General features: G+C 44.6%; 2 protein-coding genes across 7 annotated transcripts in view; one reads left to right on the top strand and one right to left on the bottom strand.

The window, feature by feature from the left end:
• EXPH5 (exophilin 5) overlaps nucleotides 1-19,686 on the bottom strand; it is a 71,618-nt gene that overhangs the window by 12,653 nt on the left and 39,279 nt on the right. For 3 of the 6 annotated variants that reach the window (XM_027580507.2, XM_027580506.2, XM_027580508.2), the window contains exons 2-4: nucleotides 16,687-16,847; nucleotides 14,915-15,077; nucleotides 4,786-4,834 (exon numbers count right to left, since the gene is read on the bottom strand). In XM_027580507.2, coding sequence (XP_027436308.2) covers nucleotides 4,786-4,834; nucleotides 14,915-15,077; nucleotides 16,687-16,847 — 373 coding nt within the window. Of the gene's footprint in view, nucleotides 1-4,785; nucleotides 4,835-13,884; nucleotides 14,313-14,914; nucleotides 15,078-16,686; nucleotides 16,848-19,686 lie in introns of those variants that run through there. The other 3 variants (XM_027580510.2, XM_027580509.2, XM_027580511.2) reach the window with 2 other exon arrangements.
• Nucleotides 5,912-6,166, top strand: LOC113914893 (NADH dehydrogenase [ubiquinone] 1 alpha subcomplex subunit 3-like). The gene has a single exon (XM_035723001.1). It carries the CDS (start codon nucleotides 5,912-5,914, stop codon nucleotides 6,164-6,166), a length of 255 nt encoding a protein of 84 aa, XP_035578894.1.

Raw genomic sequence — 19,686 nt, forward strand, 5'->3', positions numbered from 1 at the left:
TGATGAAATGGTTAAAGAAGTAACTGCTGGTAGGTACCAGGCATACAATCACTGCTCTATAGATCCCTTTTATTTGAGCTATATGTGAGTAGTTACTATTATTATTAATTATTATTATTAGCAGTGGTAACGGCACATTGAATATTCTAGGCGTCTTAGGGTTTTATACAGGTTACCTTATTTCATTATTTTAACCACGCTATGAGGTTGGTACTATGATTATTCCCACTTTGAGAAAAACCTCACTTGGGAAAAAAATGAAGTTTCAAGAGGTCAGGTCATTTGCTTCAGGTCACACTGGTGGAGGGAAGAATTCCTTCCCAATCTCTGGGATTCCAAAGCCCAGGCTGAAATCACCTCTCTTCACTATTTTATTAGTTTATTAGTTTATTAGTTTATTAGTACACTACGTCCTAGCTGGAAGCATCTTTTGAGGCCAAACGCAGGTCTGAGAGCTGCTGGGAGGAAGTTTCCTGGTACCTAGAATGGAGGTAAATCTCTCCAGGGCCCAGAGCACACACCAATCCTCAGTTGGGGCTCTGTCTTGGACTCAGAATCCTCCACAAAACAGTGTTCCATGCCATAAAGTTGCCATAAAAGATGAAGCCTAGTTCCCATTCCTGGCCTCAAGGATGAGGTTCAAACGCCCCCATGCAGCAAACTCATGTTGCAATGCTCTTCCAACCTTTAATTTCAGCCATTCCTCCCCAACTCTCTTCCAGGGCCCTGTGCTCCAAGCTCACCACACCCAGTTCTCTAGAATGCCCTGCCTTTCTTCTAGACCTCCACGCCTCTGCTCCTGATCTTTGCTCTTTCTTCTTGCCCCGGAAAATAGCAACGCATCCCTCAGAGTCCAGCTCATGGATCACCATCACTGTGAGCCCTTCTCCCCGGAGAGAATTGGTTTCCATAGCGTTCTTATACCTGTTATGGTGCTTATTATTATACCTGTGATGTCCTGCTGAAGTTGTTGACATTCTTTCCACTTTCACTTTACCACCAGACCTCTCCCCTTCCTGCCTACCACACATCCCAGTCCCCACCCTGATCTAGGAAACCAGGGGTTTGAAAACAAACGGATCAGGACCCTGGAAGCGGACCCACTTCTAAAATAACTAAGAAAGCCTAGTCTTCACCTCTGTCTCCTGAGCACCCAGCGTGGCGTCAGCTGGTAAGAGACTCACTAAGATTTACTGAGCTGAATTCCAACACCATCTTGCCACCATCCCTTTGTCCACCGCTGAACTTCTCCACCACATTTTTGTCCAGTCCCTTGACACCAACCAGCTTATCTTTGAACGAAATCACTCATGTATTCCATTTTCAACATACTTTCAAAATATCCTCTCTCACTGGATTATTAAAACAAGTTTGCAAATTAAGTAGGGATTATCATTCCCATTCTGCCGATGGAAAACGGACGGAGTCTGGGTAAGTGTCTTACTCAGATCATAGGAATAATAAATGGTAGCCCTGGCTGCTCACACTCGTATGATCTGACCCCTAAACCCTGTTCTTTCCATTACGTTGCTCTTTACTGGTATTCTACTCATGGACATGATTTTCAATTAGATGGCAAACTCTGTGGACAAAAACCTTACTTTAAGCATTCCAGGCCTTCCACGCCCGCGCAGCTATCGACTGACTGATGCTATATATATACCAAGGTAGAAAATTACATATATGAGAATTTTAGTAAAGCTCCTTCCAAAAATTGAGACACGCAAGTATTTACAGTATTAGGACTTGGAAAAGCATGTCTGAGGCAAGAAAGCATAATGGTCAAACACACGAGTTCTACACCGATCCAAATCCTAGTTCTGCCCCTTACTAGTGGTGTAACTTTGGACAAGGCGACCTTTCTGTACCTTCATTTCTTTCTTGGTAAAATGAAGACGTAATAGTATTGAAGAGAGCAGCAACAAGCCCTCCTCTGGCCCCACAGGGTCACTGTGAGGATTAAATGACTTCATTGCCGTGAAACACTTTAGCACGGTGTCTAGCACTTGGTGAGTCCGCTTGTTAGCCATTCCTATTCTTCCACGGTCACAGAGGATTTCCTGGAGGACTCATCCTGAGGCTTACCACTGAATGAACTGGAAAAGAATTAGAAGCCAGAGTCTCAAAATGCTGGCTCTTAAGATCTCAGTTCTATTTTCAAACATGGTACATAAAATAGGCTGAGCAAAATGAGGCCTTTTACTCAGTCCAGCTCACTCCACTGCTCTCGTCTACAATTCTGACGAGACAAACAAACCTTCTGTCACAGAGTAACCTTAGACCATTTGAGAGCTTCCCAGGGCGGCCAGACCTGTAGGGCAGCTGTCGGAGTTGAAGCCTGAGCTCACCGATGTTATCACACACCTTGGCAAAGTCAACACATTAATTTTTCAAGGTGTTGCTGAATTTGTTCTGTGTCTGCTTTCCTGCAAAGGTCAAGTCCACCACTACACCTGTAGCTTGAAAGCACTCATTCATTCCTTCCTTCAATTTCTGAGTGTTCAGGTGGTTCCAAGCAGTGGGGAGAGGCAGGTGAGCAGACACCGTCCCCGCCTCAGGGAGCTCACACTGGCCTATTGTGGTAGGTGCACTGGAGATGTGTTTCTGGGAGTACAGAGCTCATATGTCACCTCACATTAGGCCCAGCCAAAATCTGTTCAGAGACGTGGAGAGATCAAGTGGTCAAGGCTATATGTCTTATTCTCAGAAATGGTGACTACTTTGACCTCGACTTCCTCACTTGTAAGGAGGAGGAAGTACTCACTGGGGGCAATGTGCACCTCAGGGAACACTGGCAATTTCTGGAGATATTTCTGATTGTCACAGTCGAGTGGAGGAGAGCTACTGGCATCTCGGAGGTCGAGGCCAGGGAGGCTGCCGAACATCCCGTGATACACAGGGCAGCCCCCGCAGCAGGGAATCACCCAGCCCAAGATGTCAGTAGTGCTGAGGTTGGGAGAAATGCTGAGCTACAAATCTCTAACCTTCTCTCTAGCTCCAAAAATCCTGTTTTTTGAAAACCCTATGCTTCTTTGAAGCTGATGAAAATGTTTACATGGCAGCTGTCTTTTTGAGTGGAAGGTCATCTAATAATGTAGCACAATCTCCTATAAAATACCCGAATCCCCTTTGTCACCTTCCTGCCAGGCTGCTAACCAAGTGATGAGAAGTTTATTACCTCAGATCTTGGCAAGAACCCCTCAGCATCAATGGCCAGCTTCCATCTGTTTGCAGGTTAAGGGGATAAGATTTCCATGAATGAGTAATGGAAATCTACATGTCATACAAAACCTGTGTTTTCGGCAGTTTCTCTCCAAATTTTTTAAAAGTTTCTAACTGGAGTCAACAATCACTGTCTTGAATTTCATTTATTTTCCCAGCTCTCACCTTGCAGAGGGACGCGCTTCTGAGTAGTGAAAGGGTTAAATGCAAGCAGCAAACAAGAGTGCCAAGGAAAGGTATCTATTAGTCCTCAGACTGGGTTCTCAAATCTTGAGGATTCCAACTTAGCTCTACTGTTTTATAACTTCTAGGCATTTGCATTTCTTTGTACATTCTTCATATGCTTCAGACCCCATAGCTCTCTATGGGTAGGGGCAGGTGAGCTCTGAGTCCTTCTCCAAGTAAAAGCAAGAGTAGGGAAGCATCCTGGAGCAGGGCTGGATGCACGACTCTTCAGTCCCCTGCTCGGTGAAAGGACAGCTTGCCCGTAGTAAGCCAGCGGGGCTTGTAAACAAACAAGGCTTCGGGGCTGACAGAGCTAAAGGCGTTACTGACTTCTGGCTGTGGAGTTACAGAAACCCAGATTTTCTAATCTCGACTCTACCATTTACCAGCAACCTTGAATATGACCTCCAGATTCTCTAAACCTCAGTTTCTTCATCTTTAAAATGGGGATAATACTAGCATACTTCATAGATTTCCCGTAGGGATTAAATGGAATAATCTCTGTCGGGTGCCGGGTGATAGCAGGTTCTCCAAGAGAGTATAGCAGGTTCTTGGTTATGGTGTCATGGCTAGGGCTCACACATATAAAGGAGAAAGGGCTCAGTGTTATTCAGAAAGAAGAAGAAAGGGGGCTCTCTTTTGTTTCTGAAATAACTTCTGTTTATATGTACTCCTCACCAGAATTCTATGCTTTCTGCAAAGGGAGGGGGGTTCTAGCACTAAGACCCTCCCCCTGCACTCTTAGGTCCTTTCCAACATTCTCTTTCATCTCCAAAACACATGAGTCACACAGTAAGACACAGGCAGGTGAAGATCAAAAGTTAAGACCATGAAAAAGCAGGATACGAAAAACGTCCAGTTGCTCAATCTTGTAAGCATGTGAACACAGATACATTTAAATCTGAGCACTCGGGTCAGTCCCTCCCTATGACCAGGCAGATGCATCCCACGGATCAGTGGCTTCCATTCTGAACACAAATGACGATCTTGTCGAGAAAAGGTCGAGCCCAGACCCACACTGGCTTGCAAGAGTACCAGTGGGTGCCTCTCGCCTCTTCCACTGCCCAGTGCTTTACGGCTGTATGGGAAGTGACCCACGGTAGAATATCAGAGATGCCATGGGTGGTGTGGGGGACACACGATGGCCTCGCTCCTTCCTGGCAGAGCCAACTGGAGACCTACAACAGTTGGGAAACTTTGAACTCTCAAGGACAAATCTAAGCTTCTAAGGTAAACTTAAAACTGAGCCAAGGAGAAGCTTATTTTGCTTAGGCAGCCAACCAGGGATTTCACTAATTCTGAATTCCTTAGCATAACCTCTCATTTCTAGTTACTCACCGTAATGGTTCGCCTCACAGACACAGGAGGTCCTGAGTGGCTGTCATATCTGTGGAAAGAATGTGAAATCATTTCTTTGAAGAAGTACCTAACTTTCACCAGGAGGAAAATCAACAGCACATTTGCTGTTATAATAACTTGAGAACATATTAGATGTATTTCTAACGTCCTACAGGAAGACATTTCTTGGTTAGTGCGTTGAAAAAAAATCTCAGAAACCTTTTCCTATGACTGTTTAGGATCAACGTTTTACATGTTTATCCCTCAGGTAGCCAAGAAGAAATCACGCACTGGTGGATTTGGATTTGAATGCAGCATAAAGACATAATAACAAAAACAGTAAAAATGTGTTGCGGTCTTACTATGTGTCAGTGTTCTCGTGCCATGTGCACGTTATCTCATTTAAAGACATCGCTCTTGAGAAGGGGATACTATGAATGCTGTCATTTTACAGACCCCAAAATGGGGGCAAAGAGAAGTCAGAAGACACAGCCCCAGGTGCACAGTTAGTGGATGAGCTCAGAGCTGGCCACAGCCTCCTGAAACCCAGAGCACACCTTCTTAACCAATCCAGACTCTTTTTGCAAGTGGGAAACAGATTTTCCTGTTTTCATACATTCTTATTTTCAAGAGAGATTAGGTCAGGGCCAGACTCAACAATTTACAAGGGTATTTCAAAAAGCAAACCCTACAAAGATGGTTTCTGGATGTTTATTTTTATAAAGATGACTTATTCACTATGAAACTATCTTGGAGCATAATTATGCTTTTACTGTTTATGTTGCTTCTCTCAGTTTCTGTAGAAGGTGAAAAATTTACAAGACATGGGTCCCAAATGGAGATAGATTTTGATCTTTTAGATCCATAATCCTATGCCAAGGGGCACTCTGCCTGAATTATAGCTCAAGATTTAATAGGCGGTAATGACTCACTGCTCTGTACAAAATGAGGTCCTCTCCTTGCCTAAGAAAACAGCAAAGGGAATCGAGCATTAAACCAATAAACTACAACTTTAAGGCAGATCAGTCAAAAGTGGCAAGATACAGTTTTCCTTTATTCGAACTCCTGCCTGCTTCACGGTTTCCCAGAGTCGGGCATAAAACCTGGGAAGCCGGCTGCAACCAGGATGGCCGGGAGACTCGCCACCTTCCTCAAGGATGCCTGGGCCAAGGAGCCGGTGCTGGTCGCGTCCTTCACCACCGGCAGCCTCGCTCTAATTCTGCCCACCCTCAGCCCCTTCACCAAATATGCCACCATGATCAACCAGGCCATGCCCTACGACTGTCCAGTGCCCCTCCGAGATGATGGGAACATGCCTGATGTGCCCAGCCACCCCCAGGACCCCCAGGGCCCAAGCTTGGAGTGGCTGAAGAACTTGTGAGCATCCCCGGTGACATGAAGGAGGCCCCTCCCCCGAGCCAATAAAATGCGAAAAGCGACCCCCAAAAAAACAAACAAACAAACAAACAAACAAACAAAATCTGGGAAGCCATACAGTTTTATATGTTAAAGATATCCAGATATAGTTGACAGTTTAGCTCAAATTTTAAACAAAAATTGAAATTAATATCACGGACTGTGTTTCACATTACTCTGAAACACCAGCTCTAAATGAATACTACCTGAACTTGAATACTCCTTTTACTTTTATTCTTCTTTCCCCCTACAGCTTTATTGAAACTGCCAGGCTGCCTTCCTGCCAGGCGGTGTTCTGAGCGCTTTGGAGGATACAAATAAGACTGAAATAGGGGCCCTGTTCTCCGAGAGCTTTTGCAGTAGGAACAATTAGATACATAAAGAGCCAAAATACAAGCAAAGGGGTGATGCAGACAATAAGGAGATGTTAAGTTAAATGCCCTGAACATGCAGAGGTGCTGGTGAGCACTTGGGGGTGGGGGTGTGATCAGGGAAGCAGTCGGGGGAAGGTGTCGGTGGAACAGGTATGGAAGGCGAGGAACAGCATGAGCAAAAACCTGGAGATGGGCAAGAGCCAGGGAGCTTGGGAACTGGCAAGTAATTCAATTTTGCCAGAGCCAAGAGAACATGCCAGATTGTGAAGACTCTTTCCAGAGCCCCGGGGGCTGCAGCACATGCAGCTCCCCAGGCCCCGAATCTGATCTGGAGTGTGGGCAGCTGGGGCAGGGTTCAGTTCCCGAGAGTGGCAGGAGGGTGGAGCATGTGACCTAGAGGATGGCAGAAGCATGAGAGAGTGCGAGGGAGTGCTGTGCACGGGGGGGGGGGGGGGGGCAGTGCATGTCCCCTGATGGTGTGCAAGGCTGAGTGTGCCCTTGTGGATTTACTGGCCAGGTGTAGGACTCAGGTGGCTTGGAGGCCCAGAGTCTCTGCACCCACTCTCAGGCACTCCTAGAAGTGAATTTATGTTTCTGATGTGAACGGCGTTTGCTTGCAGAGTGAATAAAAGCATCAGTGGCGTCACGGGAGCTCCGGTGGTAGAAGTCCTCTGGACCAGTGATTTCAAGGGACATAAAGCTACCTCATTTACTGTATTTGCTCTCAAGCCCTGCTGAAGCCACATCTTGAAGGTCTTTCACACACAACCTCATGTCTCCGACGCATTCATTCTGCCTATGAAACTTCTGTAATTTCTCTCCTGGGCTCCTCTCCATCCTTCATACCACCAACCGAGATCTGTCTAACATGCGCATGCAACCACATAAATCCCCTTCTTAACATCTTACAAGGTATTATCCAAAATCTTAACTTGATCCAACGCTCTTCTTTGGTCTGATGAGCCTCTCAGACCACCCCTCACCCTTCAAGCCTCATCCCCCCAACCCAACTCCGCTCATCTATAGCTTCCCGTAAGCTAGATTTACCGAATTTATTTCACTTCCATAAAATATTCTCTCTTGTCTCTATACCTTTGCAGATACCATTCAGAAATGCTCACTTCAGTGTATGAGAGCATGCCTCAAGAATATTCTTTTTAAAAACCAGAACCCCAGATGACTTCCCCCACGTACTGACGGAGCATGCTCTGAGCACTGGCCACTGAGGAGATCCATCTGGCTGACCACAGGCAATTCAGACCCTCCATGTCCCAAATGGACTCTGTGTCCTTCTTCCATGCCTACTCCTTCCTGTCCAGTCAATGAACAGATCCTGTTGATTCACAATCCGAAACCACCCATCCCTCTCCATCCCCCCATTTATACCCCAGTTAAGACATTTATCATCTGCTGCCTTTATGTTTGCACTAGTCCCTTACCTGTTCCTCTCCGTCCAAGTTTTGTTCCAATCCACTCTCTACACTTTAGTCAGAGTGATCAGTATAAAGTGAATCACACCACTTCCTGGTGTAACATTTTATGATTCCCATCTGCTCTCAGGTGAAAGTTCAAATTCTTCTCTACTCATAAGGCTCTATGTGATCTAGTCCCCATACACTGTCCAGCCTTGTATCTCACCTTTGTATATCCCTCTGCCTTGTGGGGAATTGGCAAAGCTCTGAGCATCTGCACAGAATGTGCCTGAAACATCTTTCTACCACTTGTTTGCTTGGACAACTCTCATCCCCTTGAACGATCATTACTGATGTCATTTTCACTGGAAGACCTCTTGGGCTTAAGACTTAATCTACCATACACTCCTTCATATGTGCTCCTAGAGCACGTGGAACTTCCCCATCTTAGCACTAGCATTCTACATTTCTCTATTTCCATTTTGTCATCCTCACCGGACTAAAGCCCACAAAAGCAAGGGCTGCAAGCTTCCTTCCATAGCACCGCACATGGTGTTCCTTGAACACTCCTCATTGCATAAATAAGCACATGTGTTCCTTTTTATCCTTATCACATCTACTTCAACTATCTTTCATCACCATCACCCGCTGAGTTTCCTAAGTTGGAGAGGAGAGTTCACCTCCATTCCTCCTTCACCCACCACATCCCATCAGCAGGTTCCCCTGATTCCACATTCTAAGTCGTGCACGAATCTGCTGTTTGCCCTCCTCCTGCCTGCTACCTCATCCATCATTTCAACAGTCCTTTACCTGGTCTCTCTGACTCAAGTTTTGCCTTCCCTTTGTGCTCCAGCCAGATCAATCTCCCAGCCTCGGCCCTATGGGCATCTCTTTGGGGGGGGCATCTCTCGTAGCAACATGGGGTACTTAGCAACATCTCTGACCCCTTACCCACCGGATGCCCAGAGTTCCCACCCTTCAGTTGTGAAAACCAGAAATGTCTTTTGGAGGGCAAAATTGCCCCTGGTTGAGAAGAACCATGCTCAAATGATCTTCGTAAAATGAAGATCTGATCGTGTCATTCTTCTGCTTACGAACTAGCAACGGAGGGGCGCCTGGGTGGCTCAGTCAGCTGAGTGTCCAACTCTGCTTACGAACTAGCAACGGAGGGGCGCCTGGGTGGCTCAGTCAGCTGAGTGTCCAACTCTGCTTACGAACTAGCAACGGAGGGGCGCCTGGGTGGCTCAGTCAGCTGAGTGTCCAACTCTGCTTATGAACTAGCAAAGGAGGGGCGCCTGGGTGGCTCAGTCAGCTGAGTGTCCAACTCTGCTTATGAACTAGCAACGGAGGGGCGCCTGGGTGGCTCAGTCAGCTGAGTGTCCAACTCTGCTTACGAACTAGCAACGGAGGGGCGCCTGGGTGGCTCAGTCAGCTGAGTGTCCAACTCTTGATCTCAGCTCAGGTCTTGTGAGTTTAAGGGTTGTGAGTTTAAGCCCTGCACTGGGCTCCACACTGGGTGTGGAGCCGACTTAAAAAAAAAAAAAAGAAAGAAAGAAAAACTAGAAATGGGTAAGGCAGATATATGTACCTGCACACATGCATTGAATACACCAAAGTATTTTAGTGTTTGTCCAGGGCAGCGGGTTGTGGGTGACTTTACCCAATATATATATATACATACACATATGTATAAGAGAAATACACACATACACACACACACATAAATAAAATATATACATATATATATAAAGTAAGGAAAAATGGTATTAAAGTAAGTGATTAATGACTTCCCATTGTCTATGGGATCAAATCCAAGCTTCTTCGCACCGCCAATCCCTGTGTTATGGCCTCTGCCAACCCCTCCCATTCCATCTCTTACTGGTCTCACCTTATACTGGGTCACTGAACCTCAGTGACCTAGATGAGTTCTTGATTTTTCCAGTCTCCACACCTTGGCTGTGTCAGTTTTTCTGCCTGGTGCAACCTCCCGACTCTTAATTACCAAGCTTAGTCCTGTATGTTCTTTGGCAATGGGCTCTCCTCTTCCAGGAAGGCTTCTGGCCCTTGAGTCTGAGTTAAGTGCCTCTCCTATACGTTCTCAAGGCCAGAATACCGGGCACCCTCCCTCACACTCACCGTACGACACCATAATCACCGGTGTATTTGGCTGCAGCGAGGCCAGATGGTATCCCTGTGTGAATCCCACAGAGCACCCCTTCCTCAAGTTACTGTCATTTGCCAGAAAACTGCCATAAGAAATATCTGAACCCATGATGTTCTGCCACGTCCCAGAGTTCTGTGGGGCACCTCTGCCCAACCGCATGCAATGCTCTGCTGTTCCCCACTGGATTACGGATTTCTCTGGGAAGGACCTGTGCCTTATTTTCACAATTTTGTCCTCAGTGTGAACTGTAGTATCTGATCCAGAGTAAGACTCTGATAAAAGCTCAATAAAAAAACAAAAGAGAAACTATGACCTGGGCTAACAACACCTATGCGGAGAGTTCTGACAGCCCTTCCCGAAGTGGGGATAGGAAGCAAGGCTGCCGGGGGTTTCAAACCTGGCTGAGCACCCGAATATCCCAGAGAATTTAAAATAAACAAATAAATGAAGTTCCCTGTGCCCTACTTCAGACCTTCTGAATCAGAATCTGAGTCGGGGCCAAGTGTCATTATTTTTAAATTGCTGATAAGATTATATTAATGATCAGTCCTATCACCTGGGAACACCATTGGCCACCCAGGATAAACTCCAGACCACTGCCCTGGCATGCCTCTTCCTCTTGTCATCACAGCCCTGCCCATGGAGACCCCATCTGGGTTCACGGAAGGAGCACTTCCAAAGAAGGATCTCACTGACTCTGACTTCTCCTTCCACCGAGGAGTCTAAGATTTTTGTGTCTTTGAACTCAGGCATTTCTAGGGAGTGGCACGTGTAGCGAGTGAGAGAGAGAAAAAGAGAATGACCAGAATCCAGGGGGAAAAAATATCACCTGCCTTTTTAATTTTCCAAAACAGTAGCTCAATGTCTTGCTTACATAACCTGGGGTTGCAGCTGGAGCGTGTACACCCTGTGGATCAGGCAAATTTGGGCATGTCTGAAGAGCAGCAAGGTGGATCCACCAAAGCTCTTTGCATCTCAAGAGAAAAATAAAACCCTCCTGAAGCTGCAGGGTAAGGGGCATGCACTCAACCCCAGAGAGGCACTGCCTGTTCTCATCACCACCACGCAGTGGGTACTTACACATGCTAAGCACTGTGATGGTTCTCAAATAAAAGAGGGGATCTTAAATTGAATTGTAAGTGCTACTCATGAGCCTTATGAACTAGTTCCCTTGTCTTTTCACTTTGCTCTGGTCCTTGGGACTACAACAAAGGAAGTGCGGGGGGATCCACATCCCTAAAATCGCCCTCATGAACTAGTGGCACATGGCAACACAGTTTTGACAATGTAAGTGGCCCCCTTGAAGGGGCAACTTTGCTGTAGATGGCGTGGTAGCATGAGACCCAGAGGGGTGCGCACAACACGTATTCATAGCAGGGAGGGCATTATTGGGATCATGGGCGTCTGGAATAAGGAATGAACAACTGTAGATCCTCTTTGGGAGCCAGGAAGATTGCATTTGTAAGCTCATGACCTACACTCTTGGGTACTTGCTAAACTCCGTAGAAGGAATTTTTGAGGCTCTAGGTTACTGAAATTTCATGCTGGCGTTGGGGGGTGGGGTGGGGTGGGGCGGGGCTGAGCACTATGCCATAGGCACTAGATGCCCTATCACAAGACATGAGGAGACAGAACTTACAGGAAAATGTTGGGGGAAAGATACTTGCAATATACATGTATACTTCTCTTGAATGTGTTGGCCAGCAATAAACAAATCGAAACATGAGTGGAAAATATTTTTCCTTTTTCCTGGGGTTGGGGAGGGGTCAGAGGGAATATAATTCAATCATTTACAAATAGGATTAAAATAATAATGGGATATTGGTGTCTGGGTGGCTCAGTGAGTTGGGTGCCTGACTCTTGGTTTCAGCTCAGGTCATGATCTTGGGGTCCTAGTATCCAGCCCGGAGTCAGGCTCTGCACTCAGCTCGTGGAATCTGCTTGGAATTCTTTCCCCCTTTGCTCCTCCCCCTGCTCTTACTCTCTCTCAAATAAATAAATAAATAAAATCTTGTTTTAAGATAATGGGATAATTTGAGAAGTGCACAGATTTGGGAGGAGAAACTCATCCTATTTGAAGCAGAAATGACAAAACTTTTTGCCTTTTTGTTAATTCATCCAGTCACCATGTTCTCATGGCTTTTTTATCCACTCCTAAGAGGAAACCAAGCTTCAATATATCATATACTTTTACTGGCTGAGCCTTTCTAAAGTAAATATCTGATGAAATGACCAAATCCATTTTCTTCTGGGGAGTGTTCTCCATGATCCAGTGTCATTTCTTGGTTAAACCACAGCTTAGAAGATGAAAAGAAAGTTCTCTGATACTCGAGTCTTTCAGGGCTGAACAGAAGGCTATATTTTGCCTGGAGGGGTGGGTTCTCTTCCTGTGATTTGCAAAAGATCCTCTCAACTGCTTTGCTGACTTGTTCTCAGAGCCCCCGAGTGTGACAAAGTGGAGCCCAGAAGGCTTTGGCAAGTAGGAACCTGACGGCTACCCGACACAGGATGACTGTGCTTTCCTGGGGCTTGTCAGTTCTTCCTGGTGCAGTTAAAGGCAAGGAGGAGCTCCTGAATCATGTATTTGGAAGGTTGATTTTGTATTTCAAAAGATCAGAACTGCCAAAGAAAGATAGGCTCTACTTAAGAGTAAAGAGTCTCTGGGAATGTACAATACACAATTTATATTCCTACCATAGCACAACACTCCCCAAAACCACCCCCTGGCCACACACACACACACACACACACACACACACTCTCAGGATTTATATCCAAATATTTAGGTCACACACATATTTAAGAATAAAAAGGGCAGGGGCGCCTGGGGGGCTCAGTCGGTTAGGTGTCTGCCTTCGGCTCGGGGCATGATCCCGGGGTCCTGGGATCAAGCCCCGTGTCAGGCTCCCTGCTCGGTGGGGAGCCTGCTTCTCCCTCTCCCTCTGCCTGCCGCTCTGCCTACTTGTGCTCTCTCTCTGTCTCTCCGTCAAATGGATAAATAAATAAAATCTTAAAAAAATTTTAAGAGAATAAAATAAAAATAAAAAGGACATGTTTTTGCAGTTTATCTACTGAAACTTCTTAGGAGCAAAAAAAAACCCAGTGCCTTCATGATATTCTGCACCAGCACAATTCATAAATATTTATTTCCATTTCCATTTTGAAACTAAAATGTATTTAGAGAAGACAAATTCTGATAACTGCTTAACATACACATATATACTTAAAGGATAAAATCTGTTCCATTTCTGCATTCTGATTTTTATGTTTCAGTTGGTATGGTTAAAAGAAAGCTGCAAGTCAGGTTGGCACACAAGAAGGATGGTTGCTAAATAGAATTTTGTGAGGTTGCAATTTCTTTTTTTTTACCTTGATCTGTAACCAGAAAACATGATACCCAGATGGAAGATTCTAGATTTGCTGTCTTCTTTGATCCATTTTTGCGGTGACCTGCAATATGAGCTTGGAAATAACTTGTCCACAGAGTGAACAGGTTCCTCAACTTTTCCAGGTTTACTGATGTTAGATTGTTCAGCTGTATAAGACTCTGCCTTAAAGAAAATCACCTAAAACACAAACTCCATCACAAGTCCCAGCTTCACCACACATCAGGAATATTTTTTTTTGTCCTTAAAATACATATTCCCTCCACAGGAAATACCCTTCGATTTAAAATCCCCAAATGAGAGGATGACTAGCGTTTCAAACATTTTTACAAAGAAAAGCAACTCACCTATTTGCAGAGTACTTCCTTGCAAGTGACTCTGGTAGGGACAGTCACATAAATCTACATTCTGTTCAGCTCTTCATTATTTTAGCAAAGACAAAAGCAGGCTCAGGTGAAAGCTGGGAGCAAAACACCTTCCATCCACCCGAGAGGGAAGGACAGAGTTCTGTTCTCCAGGTTCGGGAGCCTCATCACCCGCCCCACCAAGCTGCGTGCCACTTACTGTTTTCAGCAAGAGTGACCTCCAGCACCTCCTATTTAGTGCAGCAATGCACTCTTAATGGTGTGACGGCACATGTCACGTGTGAAGCCAACACCTTAAGAGGGTGGGAAGCTTTTCAACCAGGAAGACATGCTGAAAATATTTAGCAGTCAGCTCAATTACATGTAAGCAAAGCCTTGCTTATTTTTCACAAAACAATCCAATAACCTGTGAGTCAGGATGAACTGATTTTTACACCGTTCTACACTGGGAACTCTCTGGAACGATGCCTGTTCCAAAAAGCTTCCCTTTCTTTACCTTAAGTTTAAATTCTGGGTCCCCACAGCATAACAGCCGTCCTGAATACTGCTAGTCATGGAAATATCCTTACCCCTCAATTTTAAAATGCCAGTTTTCTCTACTCTCGTTGCTCATCTCGTTTACTTTCATTTCATCTTTCTACGCCATCTCTCCTTGTGACCACAGATACACATATCCCCGAGGAAAAAGTAGTTTTGATTTGAAGATATCTTCCTGACCAGAGCATAGACCAGGCTCTTGAAACAGTGGAAAAAGTCAATGAGCATTTCCCAACATTTAACCCATTATTCACCGCATGCACTACCTGGGATCTGTGCAGTTGGTTAGAAGTTGGCTTTCAAAAGAGCCAAGTTTCGTGGTTTCAGAAGGACTTTGTCCCTCTGCGAGCTCAGTCCTGTTTCTTTTGTGACTATCTGCATTTAAAGTCAGAGAACAAACATTAAACATTCTGAATACAAAACAGGCGACTGGCCTCTGCCATCAGAGTTGTCACATGATCCGAGTTTAACTCACCCTTTCTGTCCCAGCGACTGAAGCTTTAAAGTCTCCTTTCTGGATTTTCTGAATGAGAACAGGGAAGCAAACGACGATCTGAAACTCAGCCGAGAAGAAATGGATGTTGGGTTTCTTTGATTAGCTGTAGCTTTAGATCTTGATGTTTGTAATTCCATGGGATCTAGAGGGAAATTGTAGAAATTTGGCATCACTCAATATTTCCAGGTAAATACATCTCAGAGAACGAAGCCCTCGCTCTTGCTTCCTGCCTCTCAATGGAGATGGAGAATGCAGCAGGCATCCCCACATGGAGACCCTAGGCACTCAGGGGCGCCCTGTGCCTCTGAAGGCTCTGCTGTGTAGAGAAAATCCTCACAAAGAGTAGGGAGCCCTTTCAATATGCACCGTGAGCCATGGTTCCGTGGAACGTGCCTCCCTGCACACCAGCTGCGCGAATCCACCCAAAGCCCAACATAAGGTGTCACCACCCTCGTTCAACTTTTGGGGTGCCTTTAGCCACCCTGTCCTTCCAGATATTTTTTATCTTAGTGCTTTAAAGCCATACTGATAGACACCATGGAACTTTTTACTCCAAAGAAAGTAAAGGAAAAGGAAATTAAGCCACTTAGAGTGTTCCTTATTCCCATCAGAAATCTATCTCTGTGTATACGTATTTGCTACACATACGGTTTATATGTGTGTCTGCCCGTAATATAAACATGCCTAATGTATGTATAGATAACATATAGTTATATATGTGAGCATTAAAAATTCTAAGGCACTATCAACATATACAAAATCTATAATACTGTAATATATTTGGACATGCTGAATTTATAAATATTAGAGGAATTCAAGGTAAGGGGAAAGTCATCACGGTAAATATGGGGTTAATTTCGGAGTCTGAACTATGAGTCTTTTTAGATAGATTTGTTTATTATGGGAGTTGTAAAATATTGTCAGTATAACTTTAGAAATATTGTTACATGTTTCTTGATGTTACTAATGTTAGTAACATGCCAGCAAAAGTAGTCAGTATGACTATATCAGTAGGAAGATACTTTATACTGTTTTCATAGTTTATAATGTCGAATGCACTTCATTATTCTCACAATAGTCCTGTGAAAGTGGGTTTTATTATCCTCATTTACAGATTAAAAAAAAAGTGATGGGTGAAGATGAGTGACATGGGAGTAGTCACATGGTTGGGATGTTCAAAGAAGCACTTACCTATGGAGTTTAAGTTACCGAAGTACCAGAAGGGTGGCGGCTCTTCTACCACCTTCTCCCATAATTCCCCCTCCCCCTTTCTCTCCCCCCTCCAGCTCCCCCTTCTTCTGCACCATCATCCCAATCATTTATGTGCTTACTGTATTCCAGCTCGGTGCATTATAAATACACAACCACCCTATGAGGTGTATCATCATACCCATTTAAAGATGAGAAAATTGAAGCATATAGAGAATAAGTAACTTGAACAGTCACATGGATTCTGATAGAATAGAGAACACCAAGAGAGCGGAGATGCAAATCCAAGCCTTTTTTTAATATTGATGTCTGTGTTCTTAACCACTACTCTATCTTGCCTGATTCTAAAAACATACCCCCAAGACATTATAGCACATTTTCAGTTCACTCTTTTTATTATATGTTAGGTTATAAAACTTTTGTACCTTACGATTTAAAAATAACCCTAAATATGGATTGGTTAAATCAGAGACCCACTGAGTCATTATCTAGAATACAGCACTGTAAGAAAAAAAAATCCAGATCTAAATCTTTTTTCTCACCATTTTCTGCCATCCCCTTCCTTAGTCTGTATGTAAGTGGTTGTTTTAACATTTGGCTAACATCTGTTTCATTGCAGAACTTTTTTCTTTGAATTTCCTCAAACCATTCGCCAGTCACTCCCTGAAGCCATCTGATATCCCTCTTTGTCTTCTGGAGTTTGCTGAAATAAAACAAAAATGTCAATGCATCCTTTAAATGTCTTCATATCAAGTGCACATTCATGGGCTAGAAGCCTAAACTTGACTTAGGGAGAGCTGCATAAACTGTGGGAGAGAAACTGGCCCTGCTCAGAATTTCCTTTTCCCCACTGTGTGCGTATTTTAGCTGTGTTTTTCTAAATACGATGGCAATCCACAAGTTTTTGCTAGTCGTTAAGGTAATCAAGCTGGTGATGACAACTTGGGCTGAGCATTATGCGAACCTGACCTAATAATACAGTTGAATGATTGATGATTTAAGGACATGTAGAAACCAGAATATTCTAGTTCCGATTACTCATTCATTCATTCATTCATTCAGTGTTTCTTGAGCAACGTCCTTGTACCAGTCCCAGTGTAGACAGTGGGGATTCAACGCTGAACATAACAGGTAGGTTCTGGTGGTCAAAGATAAACGTTTACTCGCAGAGAAGAAATGGTTGAATATAATGATTTTAGATAAAGAAATTAAACACAAAAGCCCATGAATGAGCACCCAGCTAACGCTTCGTGGTCAAAGCCAGTGTGACCGGAGATGGATAGGAAAGGCCATCCGGAGCACAAATGTGTCTGCTCCACACCTTCCAACAGCAGGCCTGACGTCCTATCATTCCTTCTCGATCATTTTCCTCTGCCCTTTAATCGTACTTGTGCTCTTTCAAATGAAAAGGTTGCTTAGCCCTTAATTAAATCACTGGTTGTGATTTAATCACTGGTTCTTTTTTTTTTTTTAAGCCAATTTGCTCTATTTCAGGAAAACCCCAGAACTGTTTGGAAATGAGAGGTGCTTAATCCAGAGAGAGAGAGAGAGAGAGAGAGAGAGAGAGAGAGGAAGCGTGAGTGCTGGACGGGGCAAACAGAGCAGAAAGGCGAGAATGAAGTACATGATGTAAATCTCTTGGTGGTCAGTTTGGCACAGCACTGGGCTTGTTGATGGGGTCCAAGCTTGGGAAGTTCTGCTGCTTGGAAAAGAATTTCATGGGATTCTGCAGCAGCTACCCTTTACCCAGGGTCCTCTGTGAAGCACCAGGGTCGGGGAGTTTGTATGACAAAGAACATGGTGAGCAAGACAGCCACAGAGTGGCAAATTTGGGGTTAAAGGTAATGAACCAAGATGGTTGCAACCCAGGCTCCTGCTTGGGGCTATGATACCGTCATTTTATAAAATAATCGAGAAGGAAGCCAGAGGCCATCCTGCCCAGACTTGCATTTTGAAACGCATCAGGCAGCAGTGGTCATGTCCAGGCCACAACATCCTCCTGGGTGCCTCCATCTGTCATTGCTGTCCCTCGGATGCCTGGCCACTCCTGTCTCTACTGCCACTTCCCTGCAAACCAAGGGACCACAAGTAACTGTTTCTAATCAGTACTGGCTGCCTCCAGCTTGTCATCACCTCACTTATTAATGTCCCACATTTGTTCCCCATTCTATGTTCCCCTGATTGTTCGAGCCTGACACTCAGCACCACCTGCCCCCACCACTTGTCAATGCATCCACCTCATCTCAGAACACAGTCAAGCTACCTGACTTCGGAATTCTCCAAACGTAACTATTTATTCATTTTTACTAGAGGCTTGATGAAACATTGACTCTCTTTGAAAATCATCACACTTCATTTGACATCAAGTGCTCGTTCCAGGCTTGCACTCACATCCTTCAAAGCCTGTTTCTTTCCCAACATCTGGCCAATGAAGTCAGAAATCCGTACCTCTATGGGAAGACTCCCATGGTTTGAATTTGACTTCAGGAAGTAAATCTTGAAGAAACAACCCTCCTCCCTGTACACTAGTTTCTAAAAATTAGTTTCTAAAAGTAATTATGCAGGCAATGCAGCATCCTGGGAATGTCACATAGCACGAAGCAGGAAAGACAAAATGCAGGTTTTATCTATTCCAAGCTATGTAAAATGAGGCACACATTGGGGAAAAAAATCAGAACACCTGATCTCTTAGGGCAGAATAATTATAGGTATCATTTCTATTTTTAACTTTTTAATTATGTTTATTTGGTAAATATAATATATGAACTTATTTTTTCTTGTTGTTAATTTTTATATTGTTGGGGCTTTTTTCCATTATAATTTTTCTTGTAGATAGAGAAAAAAAAAACTGATGTTTTCACAGTCCTAACACAATCACTATTAACCATTTGGTATAATTTTTCACATGGTCGTGATAAAATTTATTCAATATACATTTGTAGAAGGCCTCCTAGGGCGCATGCAGGGATACAATGCTGAACAGAGCAGACAGGGCTCCCACCCCCGTGGGACTCCTCATCTAATGAGAGACAGATCTGGGCCCAGGCACAATACAGATGTAAGGTAACCAAGAGGCGAGAATGATTAATGTATTCAACACATGTTTGAACTCTGGGTAAAGAGCAGTGAACAAGTCAAGTCCTTGCCCTCACAGAATTTACACCCTGTTGGGGGCAAACAATAGAAAAGTAAACAGGTGCTAGGTGAGCACCTGGGGCAGCAGCGAAGATTTTTCCCGAGAACACGATACGTGGCCTGAGGTTGAGGATGAAGGGGAGCAGGTAGGTGTTTCTGGGAGAAGGTTGAAGATGAAGGGGAGCAGGTAGGTGGTTCTAGGAGAGAGAGAGAGAGAGCTTTCCAGGCAGAGGAGTAGCAGCTGTAGGGCAAATGCCCCCAAGGAAAGAAGCAGGGAGCTAAGGGGAGAGCTGAGAGGGAGGTGGCCGCTGGGTTGTGCAGTGAGCATATGGGGCTAGCGGTCTGGCGTTTAGTCTGGCAGCACTGGCAATGCCTTGTTGACTCGGCAGCGACATGACACATCACGT

The sequence above is a fragment of the Zalophus californianus genome, chromosome 11, assembly GCF_009762305.2.
Source record: "Zalophus californianus isolate mZalCal1 chromosome 11, mZalCal1.pri.v2, whole genome shotgun sequence".
In the NCBI taxonomy this organism is placed as follows: Eukaryota; Metazoa; Chordata; class Mammalia; order Carnivora; family Otariidae; genus Zalophus; species Zalophus californianus.

Coding starts and splice junctions, on each gene's coding strand:
- LOC113914893 (XM_035723001.1), top strand. CDS start 5,912: ATGGCCGGGAGACTCGCCACCTTCCTCAAGGATGCCTGGGCCAAGGAG.